Raw genomic sequence first — 23,357 nt, 5'->3', positions numbered from 1 at the left:
AGACTGTTGAGCCTTATCACATGGCCCCAGCAGTTAGGAGGGGGATCCCGGGCCCTGGTGAGTCTGCCTGTGAAGGGCACAGCTGGCCAGCTGTAACTAGATCCTGAAAACCAGCCTGGCCAGGGAGCCATGGGACCGCGGGGTCAGGGTGACCCCAGCAGGGCCAGAGGGGGCCCTTTGCTCTAAGCAGGGCGTATACTTGCCTCCCTGAGTGTCTCTCACCTTCCTAAGGCCTTCGTTCACTGCTGCCAGGGGATTCAGGCTGAGCAGCAGCTCCCACCCTGCCCGCCCACCTCACAGCCATTTCAGGCCAACAAGGGCTGGGACTGGGGGTCCCACAGAGACAGGCCCCAAGTGGGGAAAACAGTCTGCCTTGCAAGGTCTCGAAAGCCCGCCGGGGGGCCCCTCTGGAGGCTTCTGCAGTTGGCCGTGTTGCCTTGTGCCTGCTCCTTGCTGCAGCAAGAGCTCTTATCTGCCTGCCTCTGTTGAGCCGCAGCCCATTGGTTGCCCCTCCACTCACCCTGCTGGCCTGGCCCGCCCAGTCTCACTTTGCCAGAGCGGGGCTGGAATCCACTCTCGGGCAAGGAGACTGGCAGACCCCTTCCGAGTGTTGCCAAGGAGCAGCCCTCCCTCCAGCCTTCCCCAAAGCCAATGGCGATAAGTCACACCTGCCCCAGGGCAGCTGACATTTAGCAGAGGTCAGGCCCACCCTCGATTGTCCTGCCTCCTACAGTCAGCTGTGCCAGCCACCTGCTGGCAGGCTCTGGGGGGTCAGCAGTTAAACTGGAGGAGATGGGAGGTCTGGGACCTGACAGCACAAGTCCTACCTAGCCTGGAGACTGGCACTGCGACTGCCCCTCACTAGCCTGCTCAGGACGCCTACCGAGGTGAGGCCGGGACGGGCGGGCCTCCTCTACAGAATCAAAGGGTTGGAGGAGAGGATCTTTCAGGTTTGTTGTACGGAGTTCCCCGGTGGTCACTGCTGTGGCTCAGGTCTCTGCCGTGTGCAGTTTCGATCCCCGGCTTGGGAACTTCTGTCTGCCATGGGTGCAGCTGAACAAACCCGTTGGGTCTAGCTCAAACATTTCATGATGTTGTAGCTTATGACCATGTGGCTTGGAGAAAAGTTATGTTGGAGTCTTCCAGCCTCAAGCTCTAAAAGTTCACCCCAGCATCTCTACCCGTTTCACAGATCCCGGTCTCAGCCCCTCCTGTGACTTGGTAGGTCGCCCCAACCAAGTCACTGGTCCCACTCCGCCAAATGGGGATAACCTTGTGGCCGGCCCGCCTACCTTCCTGGACTGTGTGGTTAGAGCTGAAAGTACTCTCTTGCTGCACAGGTTCATTCATGAGATAAAGGCACATGCTAAGAAAATGGTGGCATTCAGTTCAGGTAATGTCCCCGTTTCAGTTTCCTAGCCAGGGCCTGTATGGTGATGTAGGGTGTGAATATTGGGGGAGCCTGGTCGAGGGGTGTTAAGGAACCCTCTGTACTATGTCTGCAACTTCTGATAAGCTACGAGTATTCTAAAATAGGAAGTTTATTTAAATTGCAAAAACCAGGAGTTCCTGCCATGGAGCAGTGGGTTGAGAATCTGACTGGTAGGGGCTGGGGTCACCACGGAAGTGCAGGTTCCATCCCCAGCCCGGCTCAGTGGGTTTGAGGATCTGGGGTTGCTGCAGCTGTGGCGTAGGTGGCAGCTGGGACTCACATTCAGTCCCTGGCCTGGGGACTTCTATATGCTGCCAGCACGGCCACACAAAATTTTTTTTAATTGTAAAAAATAATATGCAAGGCTTCCGTTCCACAGCCACAACCTAACTGATCAGTCCGACTGTGTAAACGAACAGAGGATGTTTATATCACGACCCCTCATGAACACGGAATGATTCATTCCAAATGATCATGGAATGTTATGTGAGGGTTTTTTTGTTTTTGGGGTTTTTTAGGACTGTACTGCATTTGGAGCATATGGACGTTCCCAGGCTACGGGTCAAACTGGAGCTGCAGCTGCCAGCCTATGCCACAGCCGCAGCAATGCCAGATCTGAGCCAAGTTGGTGACCTAAACTGCAGCTTGCAGCAACGCCACATCCTTAACCACTGAACGAGACCAGGGCTCAAACCCACATCCTCATGGATACTAGTTGGGTTTTTACCTGCTGACCCACAACGGGAACTCGGTTATGTGAGATTTTAAAGGAAATTGTAGGTTTGATTCTACTGATATGAAAATCTCTTTAATCTATTGGGGGTTTTTTTTGTTTGCTTTTGTTCATTTGGGGGTTTTTTGGCCACACCTGTGACATTCGGAAGTTCCCAGGCCAGGGATGGAAACTGTGCCACAGCAGTGACCCAAGCCACAGCAGTGACAATGCCAGACCTTAACCTGTTAGGCCACCAGGGAACTCTGGCTTTAATCTAGTGTGTGTTTGTGTTTTAATCTACTGTTGACGGGGGAAAAAAACCACTTGACTGGGCGTAGTGTCCAATATGATATTTATGTAGAACTGAGAAGAGAAAAGTTGCATTTAAAACCAGTGCTATCCCGTCGCAGTGTAACGATCGACTAGACCATGAGGTTGCAGTTCGTCCTGCCTTCATTACTCCCTGGCATGGGAGTATGAAGCGGGATACGTTTTACTTAATTTTGTTCCTTTAGGGGATAGAATAAAACAAACAAAGTGTTCCCTTGAGGAGTTCCCTTGTGGCACACTGGGTTAAGTATAAGGTGTTGTCACTACTGTAACTCGAGTTTGATCCCTGGCCCAGGAACTTCCACGTGTCATGAGTGCGGCCAAGAAAAAAAAAAAAAAAGTGTTCCCTTGAGACCTGTTAATTTTGCCAGTGAAAAAAGTTTGTCGGAGTTCCCATCATGGCTGTGGTGCAGTGGAAACAAATCCGACTAGGAACCATGACGTTGCAGGTTCGATCCCTGGCCTCGCTCAGTTGGTTAAGGATCCGGCGTCAATATAGCCACACACACACACACACAAAAAGATAAGAGACACGATTTTTTAAAAAGATAAAGAGATCAGGATAGATGGACAGACAGAATGAGAAAGCACTCCTGGTGGTGCTGGGAAGGGCCCCCAGTCAGCAGCCTGCAGCCCACTGTCCCTCTCCCTTGGGGCCTGGAAGCCCAGGGGGCAGGTTTTGCACTGCGGGGTTGAGCGTTTCCCAGGATGCATTTTGTTCCTGGAGTAAAGCCTAGCAATGCAGCTGGTCCAGGCAGGGAGGGGCGGGCCAGATGGAGGGCAGCGTGGACAAGGGTGGGGGGTGCTGTGTGCTGACCTGGTGCTCTCCCAGGGGAGGACTTGTGGGAGCAGGGGGCGTCCTCAGCTGCCAGGGGTTTCCTTGGTGCGGGGTTTCCAGGGGTATTTGGCACAGTGAGTTGGGCTCAGACCCGGCTCCTGGAGAAGTCCCCTGGAGGTGACTTCATGCAGGGGCGCCAGGTTCGGGCCAGGACATTCACAAACACGGTGGCAGCAAAGGCCTCTCCATTCCCTTCCTTAGGAGAAAAGCCTCGGGCTCCGCTCGCCCAGGTCTGCGGACCCGCAGGCTTCCAGAGCCTTGACCAGTTGCTCTCTCCCTCTTTGCTGCAGGATGAAGATGAGACGCTACAAGCTCTTTCTCATGTTCTGCATGGCCGGCCTGTGCCTCATCTCCTTCCTGCACTTCTTTAAAACCCTGTCCTATGTCACCTTCCCCAGGGAACTGGCCTCCCTCAGCCCTAACCTCGTGTCCAGCTTCTTCTGGAACAATGCCCCGGTTACACCCCAGGCCAGCCCCGAGCCAGGTAGCCCAGACCTGCTGCGAACCCCTCTCTATTCCCACTCGCCCCTGCTCCAGCCGCTGTCCCCGAGCAAGGCCACGGAGGAACTCCACCGTATGGACTTTGCGATGCCGGAGGACACCGCGGAGTATTTCGTGCGCACCAAAGCGGGGGGCGTCTGCTTCAAGCCAGGTACCAAGACGCTGGAGAAGCCCCCATCCGGGCGGCCAGAGGAGAAGGCGGAGGTGGGCGACGGCTCGTCCGCGCGGGGCCCGGCCCGGCACCTGCTGAGCACGCGGGAGCGGCCGGGGGCCCGCAGCGCGCGGCGCAAGTGGGTGGAGTGCGTGTGCCTCCCGGGCTGGCACGGGCCGAGCTGCGGTGTGCCCACAGTGGTGCAGTACTCCAACCTGCCCACCAAGGAGCGCCTGGTGCCCCGGGAGGTGCCGCGGCGGATCATCAACGCCATCAACATCAACCACGAGTTCGACCTGCTGGACGTGCGCTTCCACGAGCTGGGCGACGTGGTGGACGCCTTCGTGGTGTGTGAGTCCAACTTCACGGCCTACGGGGAGCCGCGGCCGCTCAAGTTCCGCGAGATGCTGACCAACGGCACCTTCGAGTACATCCGGCACAAGGTGCTCTACGTCTTCCTGGACCACTTCCCGCTGGGCGGGCGGCAGGACGGCTGGATCGCCGACGACTACCTGCGCACCTTCCTGACGCAGGACGGCGTGTCGCGGCTGCGCAACCTGCGGCCCGACGACGTCTTCATCATCAACGACGCCGACGAGATCCCCGCGCGCGACGGCGTGCTCTTCCTCAAGCTCTACGACGGCTGGACGGAGCCCTTCGCCTTCCACATGCGCAAGTCGCTGTACGGCTTCTTCTGGAAGCAGCCGGGCACCCTGGAGGTGGTGTCGGGCTGCACGGTGGACATGCTGCAGACGGTGTACGGGCTGGACGGCATCCGCCTGCGCCGCCGCCAGTACTACACCATGCCCAACTTCCGCCAGTACGAGAACCGCACGGGCCACATCCTGGTACAGTGGTCGCTGGGCAGCCCCCTGCACTTCGCCGGCTGGCACTGCTCCTGGTGCTTCACGCCCGAGGGCATCTACTTCAAGCTCGTGTCTGCCCAGAACGGCGACTTCCCCCGCTGGGGTGACTACGAGGACAAGCGGGACCTCAATTACATCCGGAGCTTGATCCGCACGGGGGGCTGGTTCGACGGCACGCAGCAGGAGTACCCGCCCGCGGACCCCAGCGAGCACATGTATGCCCCTAAGTACCTGCTCAAGAACTACGACCAGTTCCGCTACCTGCTGGACAACCCCTACCAGGAGCCCAAGAGCACAGCGGACGGTGGGAGGCGGAACAAGGGTCCCCAGGGAAGGCCGCCCGCCAGAGACAAATTGGACGTGGTCGAAGGCTAAGGCTGCATGATCTCATAGGGCCAGTGGCAGGGGTGGGTGCCGCTGCCGCTCCTGCTACCTTCCCACCTCCTTCTGCCTTCTGGCTGGTTCTTAAGAGGACCAAGAGTGGATGGGTGGGCATGTCTTTCCTGTTCAAGCCCTTGTGAATCCAGGGTCAGGCTTTGAGCTCAGAAAACATCCTTCCTCGTCAGGAGAGGAGAGCAGGACCTGCTGCCCGTCGAGAGCACTGTGGCCAGGAGGTGCCCGGAGAGCATGCATGGTGGTCACGGCCAGGGGGTGGTGCCGGGTGGGGAAGGGCGCCTGCGGAACTCCCTCGGGCTGCCAGGTGGGAGCCGCAGTCCCCCCAGGGAGAAGCCCATCCTTTGGCCTCCTGGGTCTTTGTACCCACAGTGGGAAAAGGGGGGATGCCAGGAGATGCAGGGCTCTGTGAATAGATGCACTTGAGCCCAAGAGGAAGAAGGGACCGCAGGGTGGGAGGGGATGAAAAATGGCATCCAGCTGGGAGGGAGCGCCGATGGATGCTTTGCAGGGTCCTGAGGAGAGCTGGGCGGGCGGTGGGAGAGCTCCACCACCTGCCCTCCAGGACACACTGTACGGTGGCCCTGTGCTCCCCAGCCCCTCCGGATCTGACACAGGCGTGGGGCCTGGGGACATCTGGGAAGTCTTCCTTTTGGTTCCAGACCTGCCCTTGACATTCCTTCCGTTTTATACCTCCATCTTGTGCCACCCACCCCCCACCCCCCAGTCCTGGCAAGGCCAGGTGTCCAGCTCTCAGAATGGGACGGGACCATCAGCCAACCTCGTAGGTCAGACCCGGGGGGAGGAGCCTCCCCCTCCCCATCACCCCTTCCCACTGGAACCCACAGTGCCAGCTCTCCACCGTCACAGGTGGAGTCACCCAAGTGCCCCTCCTTGGGGCTGCCTCGGGGCCAGGAAGGAGCCACAAGCCTGCCCTCGGCCCAAGAGGGACAGTAAGGCCAGTCCTGTGTCACCTCATTCCTTCGTTGCCTCATGGGGGAGGGGGATGTATTTGCTAGAGTAGATTCTAAACCGCTGTAATTAAGAGACCCCAAAATACAGTGAGTGAAGGAAGGCCGAAGCCTGTTTCTAACTCCCCCCCCGGGGAGGGAGACGGCCTGGCTCTAGCAGGCAGCTCTGCTGTCTGCCCTTTGTCACACCTTCCAATTCCAGACAGAGGGGTTGCTGCAGCGCCCACCGTCATGTGTGCGTCCACGCCTGGGGGACTCAGAATAGACATGGGGAGGGCACACCCTTTCTGGTAAGAGCATGAGCTAGAGGTGGCACAGTCACTTCTGATGGCATCTCACTGGCCAGGACTTAGTCACATGGCTGCTAGTAGCTGCAAGGGAAGCTGGGAAGAGTAGTTTTCGGCTGGGCTGCCCCGTTCATTTCTTAAAGGAAGGAGAAGGGGATGGGTGTGGGGACGAGGAGCATGGCTGGCAGAGGGGGAGGACAGAGGGTAGAATGAGTGCTTCCGCCGCCTCACTGGCCACCCAGGGCCCGGGTGTGGTGAGAGCCTGCAGTTGTGGGCAGGATGAACACCCCCTCCCCCAAGCCCCCTCAGGCGTTTACCCAGTAATGCCAGGACGCAGAGCCTACCTGTGGAATGGTGCCCGTTTGTGCGCGTGTGTGTGTATTTATGGGCATGGGTGCATGCTTGGTGTGTACTTGTACGTGTCTACGTCGGTGTGTCCCTGTACATAGATGCTTGTGTGTGGAGGTGAGAGCAGGGCCCAGGCCGCCCCTTTCCGGGGACCTGGAGCCTGTGGCCACACCTCCTGCAACTCCCCAAAACGACTGAGGCTGACAGCCACTTGGGGAGCCTGGAAAGCAAGGCGAAAGGGGACGTGGGGGCCATCTGTCTGTCTGTCTTTCAGTCCACGGAATAAGAAGCCGCCTGGCCTGAGGGCTGTACAGCTGCAAGCCCGCTACCTCTCTGCCCCCTTCTCCAGGCTGGCCGGGGGGCCCTGGCCTCCGGTCCACTGGCTCAGGGGCAGGAGAAGGAATTGGGGAGGAGCTTAGAGCCACCTGGCCCCACCTCCCCTCTCAGACCCCAGAGGGCCAGGCACGTTCATGGTCACCGCCAAGTGGAGGCCTGGCCACGGAGCGGAGGGGACAGCTGGCAGAGGGGTGGGGGGCCAAGGCATGGGGTTGAAGAATTTCACTTTTACTCACATCATACACTGGGAATTTCGGGGGCAGGGGAACCCTGGGCCACTCCCCCAGTATTAAAGGGAAGCCAAACTGTGAATGTGACCGCCAGCGCACTGCTGGCCCTGTCACCAGAGCCAGCTTTCTTCCCCGGGGAACCACTGGCCCGATGGCCTCCAGCCTCAAGGAGGCCCGGCCCGCCTTCGGGTCACGCTGGTTCCCACGGGCAGGCGTGGGAGAGCTTTGGGGGCAAAGGTGACCGTCGGGGTGGGGAAACACAACTTGCCCGAGCAGCAGGCAGGGCCCTGGGAAACGTGTAAGTTAAGGACACCAGTAATAACAATAGTATTATTTTTTTTGTAAGGGAAAAATCAATATGTACATTCTGAAATCATTTTCTCTGTAAATGGTTGGATTTCATTTCACCCTTAAAGGGATGTTTAAAGGAAAAGATAATATTAATAATAAAAGCAGCTACAAAGTCTGAAGGGTGTGCTTGCACGGCCGGTTTGGGGGTGCACTGGGCCAGGAAGGGGTGCGAAGGGGTGGCTCTGGGCTTGCTGAGTCAGTGGGGTGTGAGCTGGGGAGGAGAAGGGGGGCCATTCTGAGCATGTGTCTTCCTGTACAGTTCCTGTACAGTTCCCCCACCCCCAGCCCGACCGAGGCAGGCAGCGTCTGGGCCTGGAAAGGGAGGGTCCTTCGAGAAGCAGCCTGGCCTGGCCATGCCCACTCCCCTGAGGTGGGGGGGTGCCCCTGGGGGATCTAGATGAAGACTTCGACCTTGGTGCCAGCGCCACGGGTGAGAGGGGAGCGATTCTCCCCCAGCTGTGCTCTCCGTGGCCTTCCTCCTACACCTGCCAGGGTCCTGAGGCCACACAGCCACTTGGTGGCAGAACAGGTGAATTCCCAGCCCCTGTCCTGTCACCAGCCCCCTGGGACAGGCCAGGGCAGCAGCCTCTAGGATTGGTCATCTCCCCCACGTGATGGTGCCCAGGCCGTGGAATGTGGGGACTTCTGGAGGCTTTCTCTAGGCCCTGCGGATCCTGGCATGTCCTGGGGAGGGGAGCCTCAGGGTATTTTCGAAGCAGACTCTCAGAGATGGTGAGACACTTTGAACCCTGCCTCAGTCTCTCATGAGGTGGGCTGTGTAGCCTCTGTGTTTAGGTGGGAGACTGGGGACAAGGAGCGGCAGCCGTGTAGGTGGCCAGAGCAGGGGCTAAGGCGCCAGGCACTTTACCTGCATACCTCTGTCTCCTGGACTCCCGGCCACACCCCCAAAGTCCAGGAGGACTGAGCAAGAGCAGAGGACATGGAGATGCCACGTCTGTCTGGGAGAGAGCAACGGTGACCAGTCACCACTAAGACCCCACCTACCACCCTTAACTTAATTCCCGTCTGGTTTGTTTGTTTTTTTTTTTTGTCTTTTTTGCTATTTCTTTGGGCCGCTCCTGCGGCATATGGAGGTTCCCAGGCTAGGGGTCGAATCGGAGCTGTAGCCACCAGCCTACGCCAGAGCCACAGCAACGCAGGATCCGAGCCGCGTCTTCTGCAACCTACACCACAGCTCACGGCAACACCGGATCGTTAACCCACTGAGCAAGGGCAGGGACCGAACCCGCAACCTCGTGGTTCCTAGTCGGATTCGTTAACCACTGCGCCACGACGGGAACTCCTTAATTCCTGTCGGGAACGAAGCCTCATCATCGTAGATATTTACAGACATTATTTAGTAAATGCCTATTTTGTGCCAGACTCTGGGCTGATAAAGCTCCCTCCCCATCATTTCCATTTTACAGACGTGCAAAGTGAGGCCTTAGCCATATTAAATGTGGCAGCGAATGGCAGAGTCAGAGTTTGCCTAACACCAGAAGCTGACCTCTTCTTAGCCGCCAAACTGCGTCCTCCGTCAGTGTCCCCTGGGGGAGGAGGGGAAGGTGGGAGAAGAGGAAGCCGACTGGGCGGCGAGGATGGCGGAGATGCCAGCGCTAACATTCAGACGTCATCCAGGCTCCTGACTGAGCCAGGTACAGCGCTGGGACACGGGACGCTGAGAGACGACAGTCCCAGTTCTCAGGAGGACCACAGACAGGTAAGCAGGACCTCAGGATGGTGAGGTGAGGGTAGCACAGAGTCCCCAGAGCCCAGGAAACTGGCGTCGCCGTGAGCGGCAGGTACAACAGTCCCTCACCTGGCCGTCCGGGGAGGTGGGGCGGTGACAGGCTCCCTGACCTTAGGAGGGGTCGCATGTTCTCTTCCGGGCTCAGTCTCCTCTCTACCAAAATGGCCCGGAGAAAGCTTTACCGCATGCAGAGGCTAAAATGAAATAAAGGGAAATGCTTTGTAACCTGTTAGACTCCATCTGGATTGAAGAGAAAAGAGCAAAAGTGTGACTGCCGTCACACAGTCAACACCAATCATTAAAACCCCAGCTCACTTTGCAAGTTGGGGCCTTGGTTGTGAAGCCCCCCAAATCCTGAAAGCCGGTCATCCTGGAGTCCATTGGAAGCCCCCACCCATGTACCCTCAATCATGAACCATCCACAGAGCTCTGGTTAAACCTCAAAGGAGGGAGAGGCCTTGCCCAGGGCCAGCCCTCTGGCCAGCATCCTTGGCCCCTCACCTGCTATTCCAGTGAATTCCCAGGGAGAATTAGTTATAGCGAAAAACTCACTCTTTCAAATTAATAAAGTCTTTTAATGTTTTTTTTTTTACTCTATTGCTTATTTATTGCTGCAACACAAACCACCCTGAAATTTCATAGATAAAACATTTTATTTGCTCACAGTTCTGCAGTTCAGGCTGGGCTCAGCTGAACGGTTCTTCTGCCCAGCAGTGGGCGGGCAGCTGCTGCAGGGACAAGCCCACCTGCTCAGACCTAACCTGTATTGTTAGCACAGACCAATGACCCTGTCTGCCAGTCAGCAGTCACATGCACAGAGAGGACTGCCCCGACCTCACACACCCCCTGGGAAGAGGTTCTGAGAAGGACCCCACCTCGCCTTTTGCCACCAAAAAGGCCTGGCCTGACTAATCCCAAGGAAGCATCACATAAACCCAAATGGAGGACCAACCTGCAAAAAAAGCTGGCTTTTTTTTTTTTTTTTTTTTTTTTTTTGGTCTTTTTAGGCCGCTCCTGAGGCATAGGAGGTTCCCAGGCTAGGGGTTGAATTGGAGCTGCAGCCGCTGGCCTATGCCAGGAGCCATAGCAACGCGCCATCCAAGCCGCATCTGCAAAGCTACACCATAACTCACGGCAACACTGGATCCTTAACCTGCTGATCGAGGCCAGGGATCGAAACTGCGTCTTCATGGATACTAACCAGGTTCATTAACCACTGAGCCACGACGGGAATTCCTAAAAGCAGGCCTTTTATATATGCCCCTCCTGCCTGCAATCCTGTCCTGCAGCATCTGCAAGAAAAGCCCAAGAGTTCCCGTCATGGCTCAGTGGTTAATGAATCTGACCAGGAACCATGAGGTTGCGGGTTCGATCCCTGGCCTTGCTCAGAGGGTTAAGGATCTGGCGTTGCCGTAAGCTGTGGTGTGTCGGTCGCAGATTCAGCTTGGAGCCTACATTGCTGTGGCTGTGGTGTAGGCCAGCAGCTGTTGTAGCTATGATTTGACCCCTAGCCTGGGAACTTCCATTGCCTTGGATGCAGCCCTAAAAAGCAAAAAAATTAAAATAAAAAAAAAAAAAAAGAAGAGAAGAAAAGAAACATCAACCCAAACCAGTAAAGTAGGGGAGGGACTTACTGGTTTGCTAGCAGTAAAGTTCAGTGATGGTAAAGGCATCAGATACAGCTTAAGGTGGAGCTCAGTGTCACATTGTCACCTAGCTCTCTGTGTGGCTCAGCTCAGCTCTGCCTCTCAACTTGTGTTGTCCTTATCCTCAGATGGGTTTACTCCTCATACCTGCAAGATGGCTGTCGCAGCTCCAGTCCTCACACCATCTCATCTTGTAAACTCAGTATAGAAGAAATTGAGCAGCATTCCTGTTGTGGCTCAGTGGTAACGAACCTGACTAGTATCTATGAGGATTCGGGTTTGAGTCCCTGGCCTCACTCAGGAAGCTGAGGATCTGGCATTGCTGTGAGCTGTGGCATGGGTTACAGATGCGGTTTGGATCCTGAGTTGCTGGGGCTGTGGTGTATGCCTGCAGCTGAAGCTCCAAATTGACCCCTAGCCTGGGAACTTCCATATGCGGTAGGGTACAGCCCTAAAAGGAAGAAGAAGAAGAAGGACGAGGAAGAGGAAGAAGGAGAAGAAGAAAAAGAAATAAAGCTCCTTCCCCTAAAAGTCCTGGGCCTGGCTCGCACTGACTTCGATGAGGTCGTGTGATCATGCTTTGCCTACTGAGACTGGAATGGGGGCTGGAATACACCGGCTTAGATCAACCAGAGCCCATTCTATATTGGCTGAAAAGGAGTGGGGAGCTGTCACCATTGGTACAATCTCAACCGCCTGCATCACGTCTTTCACCTGCCCTTGGTCAACTCCCTCTCCTGGATCATCCGTGAAAGGAGAGCCTTCCTAGGACAGACTTCCTGCGTGGTGTGAGGATGCCCAGAGCTTGGAACCCATCCTGGAGCACTGAGTTATTGTCATCACTCTGCAAGGCTAAGCCAATTGGATCTACCACCTGGTCAAGGCAACTGCTTCAGGGTTGGACAAGTGGCCCAGTTCAGATCAGTGATAGAGAAGAAATTGCTGGAAGCTCCTAGAAAAGAAGGTCTTCTCTCTTCTCCAAGCATAACAGGAAAGGAACCCCCCTCCAAGACCAGAAAAAAAAGGCAGGGGTGTGTGTGGAGCATGCAGCTCATAGCCCTGGCTGCTGTATGGAGCCTCAGCAGACACCCTCAGCGACGATTTCTTTCAGCCCGTAAATTCCTTTTTATTAAAGACACTCGGAGGACTTCCCGTTGTGGCTCATGGGGGACAAACCCAATTAGTATCCATGAGGATAAGGGTTCGATCCCTGGCCCTGCTCGGTGGGTTAAGGAGCTGGTGTTGCCCTGAGCTGCAGTGTAAGTTGCAGACATGGCTCAGATCCGGTGTTGCTGTGGCTGTGGTGTAGGCTGGCAGCGGCAGCTCTGATTCGACCCATAGCCTGGGAACTTCCATATGCCATGAGTGTGGCCCTAAGGAAAAAAAAAAAAAAAAAAAAGGCTTTGGTTGGGCTTTCTGCTACTCACAACCAAAATCAGTGGAACTCATCTCATGAAACCCATCGCCCCTCTGTGAGTGCGTATGCACGATTCTCTCTGGCCAGGACCTTCTGCCTCCATTTTGACCCTAACCGGCTCACTTTTCAGGCTCCATCCTGGTGACAGGTGCTCCACACCTGGATTGGGTGCTGATCTTCTGGGCTCCCACTGTGTCTGAGGGTCTTCAGCATCGCCCTTTCCGCATGGTCTTCGAATAGCCTACTTTTGGGTCTGTCTCCTCTAAGGAGTTCCTGGCACAACTCAGTAGCTATCAGTGGAATGAATGCCTGAACTGAACACCAGTCAACAGTGGAGGCGTCAGGATTTGAACCCAGGACTCTCTCCAATGCTGTCTGACACCCCACTTCCTTGACATCCTGTTCCCTGATCCCCCAGCTCTGCCAACCTGAGGGCTGTGGCTCTGTCACACAACCCCACCTGTCCATCTGAGAGCACGTATTCTGTGGCCCAAACTTCCTTCTTTGCAGACCCTTGCCTGCAGCTGTCCCCAGTTCTCTGCCCAGCCTAGCCCGGATGCACCAGTTCTACTGAATATCACACTGGATCTGTCTCTGCAGTGTAGTTAGAACCTCTGGCCCATCCTGCCAGGCTGCCCTTTTTTTTTTTTTTTTTTTTGCCTTTTCTAGGGCTGTCCCGAGGCATATGGAGATTCCCAGGCTAGGGGTCTAATCGGAGCCATAGCCACCAGCCTATGCCAGAGCCATAGCAAGGCGGGATCCGAGCCATGTCTGCAACCTACACCACAGCTCACAACAACGCCGATCCCCAACCGACTGAGCAAGGCCAGGGACCGAACCCGCAACCTCATGGTTCCTAGTTGGATTCATTAACCACTGCGCCACAACAGCAACTCCTAGGCTGCCTTTCTGCAAAGCCAGCGTGCCTTACCCCAGGCCCCCATCAGGAAGCTCTGCTTTGTAGAGGCTCGCGCCAGACAAAGCCACGCCCTCATCCAGACAACTGTCTATCAAGGAGACAAAAATGACAATGTCCTTGATCTCTCTCCCTGTCCCTTTTCCTTCCAGGAATGGGACTTCTAGACTTTCCACTGCTTGGTGCTACAAGCTCTGGTCAAGGCTTGTGGGGTGGGGTGGGGGTGGAAAAGACAAGACATGCTTGAGATTTTTAGGAGGCAGAGAATTTCTTAATTTAGCTGCTTCAGTTGATGTGACCACTTCCTGGGGCAGACGGCTCTGTCGAGGGCACTCAATCTATAGAACTTTCACAGAGTCCCCTTGATCTCTAGCACTGGAAGCACTCTGGCCACCGCGCTCAGGAGGCAGTTTTGTTCTTGCAAATCTCATTCGGCTCTCAGGAAGCGCCTCGGCTAATGCCGTTAGGCATTAATGCCGTCAGGCACGTGACCTGCTCTGCAAAGGGGAGTCCTCTGGTCTGACGCCAGCTGGTCCCACTGCCATACCCCGGCCACTACCTGCCTTTCAACTTAACCCTCCACTCCCCGACTGCTGTGTGACAGGTCCCGAGGAAGGTACAGAAATAAATGGTCAAGACACATTTTCTGCCTTCTAGGAGTTCACCATCGATTGGGCAGAGACCAGAGTGTCCTGACCTCAGCACTACCGACTTGGTGGGCTAGCTATTCCTTGGGTCGCTGGCCTGTGCACAGCAGCATCCCTGAACTCTGCCCGCTGGACGCCAGTAGAATCCACTCCCCCAAGAGTGACAACGAACCCATCTCCAGCCATCGCTAATTGTCCCAGGAGTCCCCGGCCGCCGAGCATCTATGGCGCCAGGCACTTGGCATATATTACTTCCCGAAATCTGAGTGGTATTTGAGGGGTTTCCTCCCACTTTCCAGCCTGTGAAATTGGCGGTGGGAGCCTAGGATTTAAGGAAACAAAGGGTAAAAATTGCTCCGAGGCACACAGCTCCCAGTGTGGATTTCGGGCAAAGGCTCCACCAGCCTTCTCGTGCTGCAGCGCTGCCCCCTGGCGGGAGAGCCTGGCACATGCGTAAGGCAGCAAGGACTCCCCGCTGCTTTCCTTCCTCTTTTTCCTTCTCAAGGGACGCCCGCAGGAGGTGAGGCAGATTCTTCAAGCACAGGCCACTGGATGGAAAAGCAAATGTATTAGAATCGTGGAAAATTATAATGATAAAAGAAAACCGGAGTTCCCATCTCTGCTCAGCAGTAAGCAAACTCGATTAGTATCCATGAGGAAGCAGGTTCGATCCCTGGCCTTGCTCCGTGGGTTAAGGATCCGGGTGTTGCTGTGAGCTGTGGTGTAGGTCACAGATTCGACTCCCATCCTGCGTTGCTATGGTTGTGGCCTAGGCCCGCGGCTACAGCTCCCATTCGACCCCTACCCTGGAAACCTCCATATGCCGCAGATGGGGCCCTAAAAAGACAAAAAGACAAAAAAAGAAAGAAAACCAATTTTAGAAAATAACACACAATGATGAAGGCAATGCTGGGGTGAGGGCAGAGGAGTCTTTGGTCCTTTGTCCAGAAGGGGTGCGTCCTTTTCTCCTCTTTTACAGAGGAAATGATGTTTCCAGAACTCGCATGGGCCGTGTTGGGGCTCTGAGGAGGAACACTAAGGCAACACACCTCTGGAGCATTTGTCTTGTCTACACGGCAGGGCTGGGCCTCGCCTTCGGGTCCCCAGCATGCTGCCCAGGGCCGTGTTCCCTAAGTCCTCGCTGGATTGTGCCACCCCGACGGCACAGCTACTCCCGCTTCCTTGGGCAATCCATCTCCCAGGCCTCTAACTTGCCTTGGTGATGGTGGTGAGAGTGGTAGATGGCATATCTGTGGCACAGGCGTGTCCCCAAACGGTTGGAGACCCCACCCTCGGGCAAACCAGGACAGTCACCCTGCTTGGTCAGAGTTCGCCCATCCCCACCCACCTCGCTGAGGATGGAGCGCCCCCCACCCCGCCCCACCCCTGCTGTGTCAACGGAGCGGAGCGCTTTGCCGAGGGAGTCAACACACCCTTAGTCCAGGGACAGTTCCGGGTTCTGCCCCGCTGATCCAATAAGAGGGGTCTCAGGCCTGCTTCCTGTTGTCTGCTCTTCTGGCCAGCAGATGGTTTTTTTTTTTTTTTTCTCCTCTGACCACCTGCTGTGAAAAGAGCATGAGAATGGCTTCCCCGTCATGAGCCCTGTTTGATTTTCAGCCTGTGGGATTGCGACACCCCAGAGTGAGACACCCTAAGAAGGAAAGGCTGTCTTGCCAGCATGAGGGCATTAGTGGGTCAAGTTCTAAGACTCAGAGGACCAAGAACCTGTGAAAACATCACAGCTCATCATCTAAATCACACTCCGGATCCCTCCTAGCTCTGTTCAACCCCTGAAACGTTTCTTGTCTTAATTACTGGCTTCGCCATACACCCCAGACCTTGACCTAGAAATGCAGAAATCATTCCAAGCTCTTCATTCTCCCTCTTCCAGTCTCCCCTACCAGGCCATTCCCCACACAGGGCCGCTTCCAGCCCATGCAGGCTTTTCTGCAAAATTGGAAAGGGCATCTCTTTCTCAAGATAGTTTACTTCCACCGATTGAAAAATGGCCATAAGGCACGGATTTCATTAGAATAAGACAACGCACTACCTTCTGCCAAAGAAATGTCATAAGAAACATACAACTCTATAAGGTCTAAGATGTGAAAAGGGGCTTCTTGGATGTGGCATCCTTGTGCAGTGTGTAACCTGAACAACCACACCCAGCAGCCCTGCTTCTACATTCTAGAACTAATTCTATTACGACCCCTTCCCAACTGAAAAATTGTCTATAGCTTCCCTCATCATATGTCAAAGTTCCTGATATAACTGCAGGGAGTCCCCGCCACCCTATCATGCTGGCTTGTCCCATCTCCTTGGACCTGAGTAGACACCTGACTCAAATCCACCTGCACTGGGCAGCGCTGCCCATGACATGGCTTAGTTGGAAGAGGTGAGCTGGGCCACTCAGAGGAAGCTTGTTGGAAAGGGCGCAGATGGAGCAGATGCAGAAAGAAGCAGCCACAAGAGGTCAGCCTCCAGGGACAGGTTCTGGTGGGTCCTTAGGACAAACTCGACCTGAGCTGTCCTGAGTGGGGCTCTGACCTGTGAACTGAAAGTCACCATATCAGAGCTGTGACTTGGGGAGGGCACCCTGACCCTGAAGATGGCAAATTTGAAGTTGTCTCAATATTCTGAAGACCTGGAGATGGGGGGTCCTCAAATGCACACAAGAATCTAATATATGACAAAAGGTGGCATTGGGGGAAAAAAGAATTATTTCATAAATATCTGACAGCCCTTTAGAAAAAAGATTCAGGAGTTCCCTTCGGGGCTCAGTGGTTAATGAACCCGACTAAGATCCATAAGGATGCGGGTTCGCTCCCTGGCCTTGCTCAGTGGGTTGAGGATCCAGCGTTGCCGTGAGCTGTGGTATAGGTCACAGATGCGGCTCGAATCTGGCTGGCGTTGCTGTGGCTGTGGTGTAGCCTGGCAGCTGTAGCTCCGACTGGACCCCTAGCCTGGGAAATTCCATATGCTGTGGGTGGGAAGAGGAGCAGCTGGACTCTGGGCTCTGAGCCCACACATCTACCGCTCCTGGCCCCCTATTCCTGCTGCCGCAAAGGGAGGTATTCGGTGACGAGCCACCATCCCCTCCACCCGTCTCAACACCCCTTGGCACAACGTGGGCCACAAGAATTTCACAGGGCAATGGCGGAAACTCACGCCTGTCCAGGGACGTCAGGTTTTAGTCTGGTGAATACAGAACCGATGACATCTGATGGCAGCAAACCCCACTGGGGGGAGTTGGCTCTCAGTGATTTCTGGGTCCCTCCCTGCTGCTCTCATTCCGGAGCCTCAGAGCCAGTGTCTCCATCAGCCTGGGCAGTAAGAGCATCTTTTACTCCACCCTGGATCCCCGGGAGGGCTGGGGAAGGTCCGTGGGCTGGACCGAGCCTTCTGTCTTGTCGTCCCTTAGCAATTTCCCTCTGTTTCAGAGTAGCAGGCACTTCAGAGGGTCTCAGTGTTAGAGGGCATCCCCCTGGGCAAAGCAGAGGGAATGATCAGGGTTCTGCCCTCTCTGTCTTCTTACGGAAGCCTGGGGCCACCCTGTGCGCCTCCTCTCTTGGCAGGTAAAGGGCACCTGGTGCTCTCACACTCCCCTGAGGTTCCTCTGTGACATCACTCCCCCGAGGGCTTATTCTCGCTTGCATTTTCAGCTCCTCTCCCTCTACTGGTTCCGTCCCTCCTCTCCAGGAGGCAGAAGAAGCACCAACCAAGTCCAAGCCCAACCCAATCTGCTGTCTTCCCCTCAAACTGTCCTCTCATCTTGCTCTTCCCCTTCTCAGAAAGTCACTGTCTCAGAGTTCCCTCTGTGGCCCAGGGAGTTAAGGACCTGACATGCTGTCTAGGGGATGCAGGTTTGCTCCCTAGCCTTGCACTTTGGGTTAAGGGTCTGCTGTTGCTGCAGCGTTGATTGAGACGGCAGCTGGGATCTGCATGGCTGTGGCTGTGGTGTAGGTGGGCAGCTGTAGCTCCAATTCGACCCCTAGACTGGGAATTTGCATATCCTGCAGGTGTGCTGTGAAAAGAGAAAAAAACCATCACTGTCTCTCTTTCTGCTTCCCGTGTACTCTTCAGCCCATAGGCCTCTGCTCCCTCCTCTTGCTGCTCCAGTCAGGGTCCAGCTCATAGTTGGGGGAGAAGGACACCCATGGCCTCTGTGACTGCCTCCTCCTCCCCCAAGCCTGTCAGAAGACACCCTTGACTTCTGATTCGTCCTCTCCAGCAGCATCCTTTGCTTCCTCCACCTTTGGAATTGGTGTTCTAGGCCTGCCCCTCTTTGTCCTCTTCCTCCACCCTTGTTGCCAGTGACTTTCTCTCGCCCGTGGATGGTTCGGAGCTCCAGACCTGAGTTCAGATCCTAATCCTGCCGCTTAGGGCTCTTCCAGATCCCATCTCCTTTGATGTAACTGGGACACCGACAGTCTTATGCTCACAGGACTCTGATGGGGGTTGGGGGCTGGCGCATCCAAGGGGCAGCACAGGGAGGGCTCAGTAACTGTTCACTCTTTTTTTTTTTTTTTGCTTTTTAGGGCCACACTCACAGCATATGGAGGTTCCTAGGCCAAGGGTCGAATGGGAGCAACAGCTGCTGGCCTATGCCACAGCTGCAGAAACGAGGGATCCAAGCTGCATCTGTGACGTACACCATAGCTCACGCAGCGCTGGATCCTTAACCTCCTGAGTGAGACCAGGGTTGAACCCACAACCTCATGGTTTCTAATCGGATTCGTTTCTGCTGCGCCACAATGGGAACTCCAGTAACTGTTCACTCTTACTGTCCACTGATGACTCCCTCAAGGTGATAGCACAGTGGCCTGGGGACTGACCTCCCGCAAGTCTCAGTAAACCAGGTAGAGCCCTGAGATGCCAGCACCATGGAGGTCTGTGGGTGCCGGATGCCTGCCTCACGCCAACCCCCTCCGCCCCATCACCATGGGAGTGTTGCCGAAACTCAGCCTCCAAGAGTTTCAGCATTTCATAATTTTTCAAGTATTTCATAATTTTTCATCAAGTATTTCATTGATTGAATGCTTCATCAAGTAGTTCTTCCATTTGTTGGGGATTTTAGTTCTGCAGAAAGGCTCAAAGATATTGTTATGAGAGTTTCCATTGTGGCTCAATAGTTAATGAACCCAGCTAGTATACATGAGGACGCAGGTTCGATCCTTGGCCCTGCTCAGTGGGTTAAGATCCGGCGTTGCCATGAACTGCGGTGTAGGTTGCAGACGCGGCTCGGATCTTGCATTGCTGTGGCTATAGCTCTGATTGGACCCCTAGCCTGGGAACCTCCATATGCCTTGGTTGTGGCCCTAAAAAAACAAATAGACACACACACACACACACACACACACACACAAAGATATTGTTATGAATATTCCTTAAAGAGGAACCAGGACCTGCCCCCACGCTGCGCGGCTCCTCCCAGGTCTCTGCATCCCCTCCCTTCCCTGACTAGCAAATGCCCTTTGGAACTCAGGGAAGGTCATGGAGGCTGAGGCTTATTCCTGAAAAGCAAGAAATGAAGACACAGGAAGGCTCGTGTGCCCAGGAGCCCTGCAGGGCCCTGTTGGGGGTCCTGTAACCAACTAGCTTGGAGCCAGGCTGGGGGGCAGGGAGGGGGCTTGGGAGTCTGGAAGTAAATCAAAGACCTTGAAGAGGAAGAAGCGTCTTGGGGAGGAATACCTGCCCTGGTGCCGTGGGTCAAGAATCTGACAGCGATGGCTCAGATTGCCGTGGTGGTGTGGGTTGATCCCCAGCCCTGCAATGTGGGTTAAAGGATCCAGGCGCTGCAGCTTGGATTCAATCCCCGGCCTGGAACTTCCATTAAAAGAAAGAAAAAGTCTAGGGGAGTTGATCTGAAGGGCAGAGCCCCAAGGGACCTTTCTTCTTCCTTCCTAAAAATAATGTTCTACGGAACAGGAGGGTCAGGAGAGATTTAAAAAGGTCCCCTGGTCTTCCAGCTGGAAATGTCACCAATTAGATTTATTTGGGTCACAACATTAGTTCTTTAAAGAGCAAAGTAGGGCAGCCTGGAAGAGTGGAAAGAACACAGGACAGGCCTGGGTTCAGAGCAAGCTTCTCGCTGCCTGGCTCAGTGTCTTTTTTTTTTTTTTTTTGGTCTTTTTGCCTTTTCTAGGGCTGCTTCCCAAGGCATATGGAGGTTCCCAGGCTAGGGGTCGAATCGGAGCTGTAGCCACCAGCCAGAGCCACAGCAATGTGGGATCCGAGCCGAGCTGCGTCTGCGACCTACACCACAGCTCGAGGCAACATCGGATCCTTAACCCACTGAGCAAGGCCAGGGATCGAACCTGAAACCTCATGGTTCCCAGTCGGATTCGTTAACCACTGAGCCACAACGGGAACTCCCTGGCTCAGTGTCTTAGAGAAATGCTGAACTCCGTCTTGGTTTTCCTCCTCAGGATCATCATGCTGACCAGACAGGGATGTTGGGATGAGACCTAAAACGACATTTGTAAAGTACTCAGCTCTGTGTCTGGCATGCAACAGGCGCTTAATAAAGGCAGCTGTATGGGACACAGGATGTTAATTCAGGTAGTTAGTGTAGGAGCATGGGCTCCATACATTCTTGGATATGGATGTTGATTAACCTTTGTGGCTTAAGGCCTCCAGGGAGCAAAGCCCCCACAGGCCTTGTTTTATTATAGGAAATGGGCTCTCCCCACAGGCTTTGTTTATTGGCGAGTCTCTAGCCCACTCAAGGATAAAAAGAAATGAGAAGAATGGTGATTGATCTAAGGAAAGAAAAGGACAAGGAAACCACAAAATTTACAAACTTACACAGGACATTTCCACCCCTAAGACCCCCTATTGGACAAGGACGGATACAGGCAGTGGAGCAAGGCCAATGGAGAAAAACCACATCGTTCTGGACCCCACGTTGGGGCCCCTCCCCACTTTTAAGAGATAAAAATCCCTCTAGGACAATAAAGAAGGGGGCTCTTTCCCCCGCCCAGCAGCCCTGGGAGCTATTTTCTTTTCTTTAATAAAGACTTTGCTTGCTTGCTGCCTGTGTGTTCACTGAGATCATTCTTTGACGGCCGTGAACCAGAATCCGGATTCCAGTATCATCTTCCCAGAATCAGAAGGGCTGGTGCCATCTCAGTGTGTTTCCTTCACACCAAGCCAGCTCTGGGAAGAATGATGCCTAAAATCCCAGGTGTCACAGGCAACTATTACTCCTGAATCTGGAGCCTCTTCAAGGCCCCCATCTGGACCTCTCCCTTTCCTACCAGGGGTTCCAGGGGTTCACAGTATCCCCAGGATGGATGGGGCCCCTTATGTCATGGGAAGTCTTCCTTCACCAAAGTGAACTTAGGCACCTGGAAAACTGCCTTCTTTTCGCAGTTTGAAGAGCCTGGAAGATGCTCCAAGATAGGCTGGTGGGTGGTGAGGGGGGCAGCAGAGCAATGGCTCAGGCAGGACCTAGAGACTGTGGTTGGCTCTTCAGTCGCACCCCCACATCAGGAGATTCTGTGGTTCTACCACTTAATACTTCCTGGATCTGACCACTCCCCTCCACATGGCTACCTCCTGGCCTGAGCCTCTGTTCTCTCTCCCCTGGGGCTTGGCAACCTCTTGCCCAGTCTCTCTGCTCTAGCCCTGGCACCGTTCTGTTTGTCTCAAGCCAGACCGATCCTGTGAAAATAGAAGTCAGGGGCCCTTTTCGTGGAGACGGTACCAAAACTAAGGAAGAAGCACCTGCCCTCTTGTTGCAGGAAGGGGGACACCTTCCAGGGGCTGAGCATGGGCTCTTTCCTAATGCTCAGAAATGAAGTGGTCAGGAGTTCCTGTTGTGGGGCAGCGGAAACAAATCTAAGAACCATGGGGTTGTGGGTTCGATCCCTGGACTCGCTCAGTGGGTTAAGGATCCAGCATTGCTGTGAGCTGTGGTGTAGGTTGTAGATGCAGCTCGAATCCCGCATGCTGTGGCTCTGGCGTAGACCGGCAGCAACAGCTCCAATTAGACCCCTGGCCTGGGAACCTCCATATGCCGAGGGAGCGGCCCAAAGAAATAGCAAAAGGACAAAAAAAAAAAAAAAAAGAAGAAGCATAGTTGTGTTCATTGTGGAGGTCAAGGCGACCAACACATGTGTCAGACAGGCTGGGAAGATGCTTTTATGACATCGCATAGCCAAGGCCAACACCCTGATGGGGTCTGATGAAGAGAAGAAGGTATATGTTTAACTGGCCCCTGCCTGTGATGCTTTGGGTGGTGCCAAAAAAATTGGGATCATCTAAACTGAGTCCAGCTGGCTAATTTGAAATATAATTTTTTCACCATAAACAAATGGTCAGGTCGTGTTCCTCCTTAGCTCCAAATCTTCTGGTGGCTCCAGCCTCAGCATAGTCTCCCCTCCCCTGCCCCGAAAAGGACCTGCAGTCCTGCGTCTTCCCCAGTTCTTGCTCACTCACTCTACTCCCCTGGCACTGGTCCCCTCTCTTCTGCTCCTAGGACAGCTGAGCCTAAGGGCCCACCTGAGGGCCAACACCTGGAATGCTCCTCCCTCAGGTCCTACTCCAGGTTCCCTTATCAGACAGGCCTTCTGGCAACACTCCACATAAAAAGGCAACTCCTTTCCCTTCATCCTCTCATCCAGTAAGTTTCTCAAGTTTCTCCCGGTTCTTATCACCTCCTCTGACATCAGCCTCCACCAGAATCTGAGGACTTGATGTATTCTCTGCAGTGCCAGTGGCAGTGCTTGCAAAACAAGGATTTATGCAAGAATGAATGGAAGGGTGGGCAATTGTCCTGCCAGATGCCTTTTAATCCACACAAAAGCTGGGAGGGGTTAGGAAACTTGCCAGAGGGCAGGCAGCTGTCCTTAAGTGGTGGAACTGGGACTGGAACTGGAGCTGTCTGGGCTTGATTCCAAAGCCTGCCTGTTCCCCTCCCCTCCTAGACTATCCTTCCTCAGCCGGACACTGAACTAGGCTCTGGGGGGAAGGGGGTTTAGGGATTCCGTAAGGACATGGCTCCTGCCCTTAAATCTGGTGAGACAGAAACTAAAAAAACAGTGCCTAGCAAATAACAGGCGCCAATAACACGTTTTGTTAACTTAAGGAGTGAAGCCCTAGGTGGTCAGCAGACATTTCCGTGGAGCCCAAAGGAGACATTAATGTTGGATGAGAAAGGGGGCGGGAAAAGACTTCAACAGGGGACAGTTGAGGTGGTCCTTGAAAGGTAGGTCTTTGCCAGGGGAGCGGG

At 54.6% G+C, this 23,357-nt stretch overlaps 1 protein-coding gene and 1 long non-coding RNA gene across 3 annotated transcripts in view; one reads left to right on the top strand and one right to left on the bottom strand.

The window, feature by feature from the left end:
- Nucleotides 1-7,864, top strand: part of MGAT3 (mannosyl (beta-1,4-)-glycoprotein beta-1,4-N-acetylglucosaminyltransferase) — a 29,181-nt gene extending 21,317 nt beyond the window's left edge. For both annotated transcript variants that reach the window (XM_021091473.1, XM_013997511.2), the window contains exon 2: nucleotides 3,606-7,864. In XM_021091473.1, coding sequence (XP_020947132.1) covers nucleotides 3,607-5,208 — 1,602 coding nt within the window. In that variant the 5' untranslated portion in view covers nucleotide 3,606 and the 3' untranslated portion in view covers nucleotides 5,209-7,864. The remainder of the gene's footprint in view (nucleotides 1-3,605) is intronic.
- LOC110260838 lies at nucleotides 9,086-11,451 on the bottom strand. The gene is made up of 2 exons (XR_002344369.1): nucleotides 11,293-11,451; nucleotides 9,086-9,693 (listed from the first exon to the last, which is right to left on the bottom strand). It is a non-coding gene; the product is annotated as an uncharacterized LOC110260838 (long non-coding RNA).

Source organism: Sus scrofa, chromosome 5 (genome assembly GCF_000003025.6).
Source record: "Sus scrofa isolate TJ Tabasco breed Duroc chromosome 5, Sscrofa11.1, whole genome shotgun sequence".
In the NCBI taxonomy this organism is placed as follows: Eukaryota; Metazoa; Chordata; class Mammalia; order Artiodactyla; family Suidae; genus Sus; species Sus scrofa.
The sequence above is the reverse complement of the archived record's forward strand: the minus strand, read 5'-3'. Positions and strand labels throughout refer to the sequence as shown.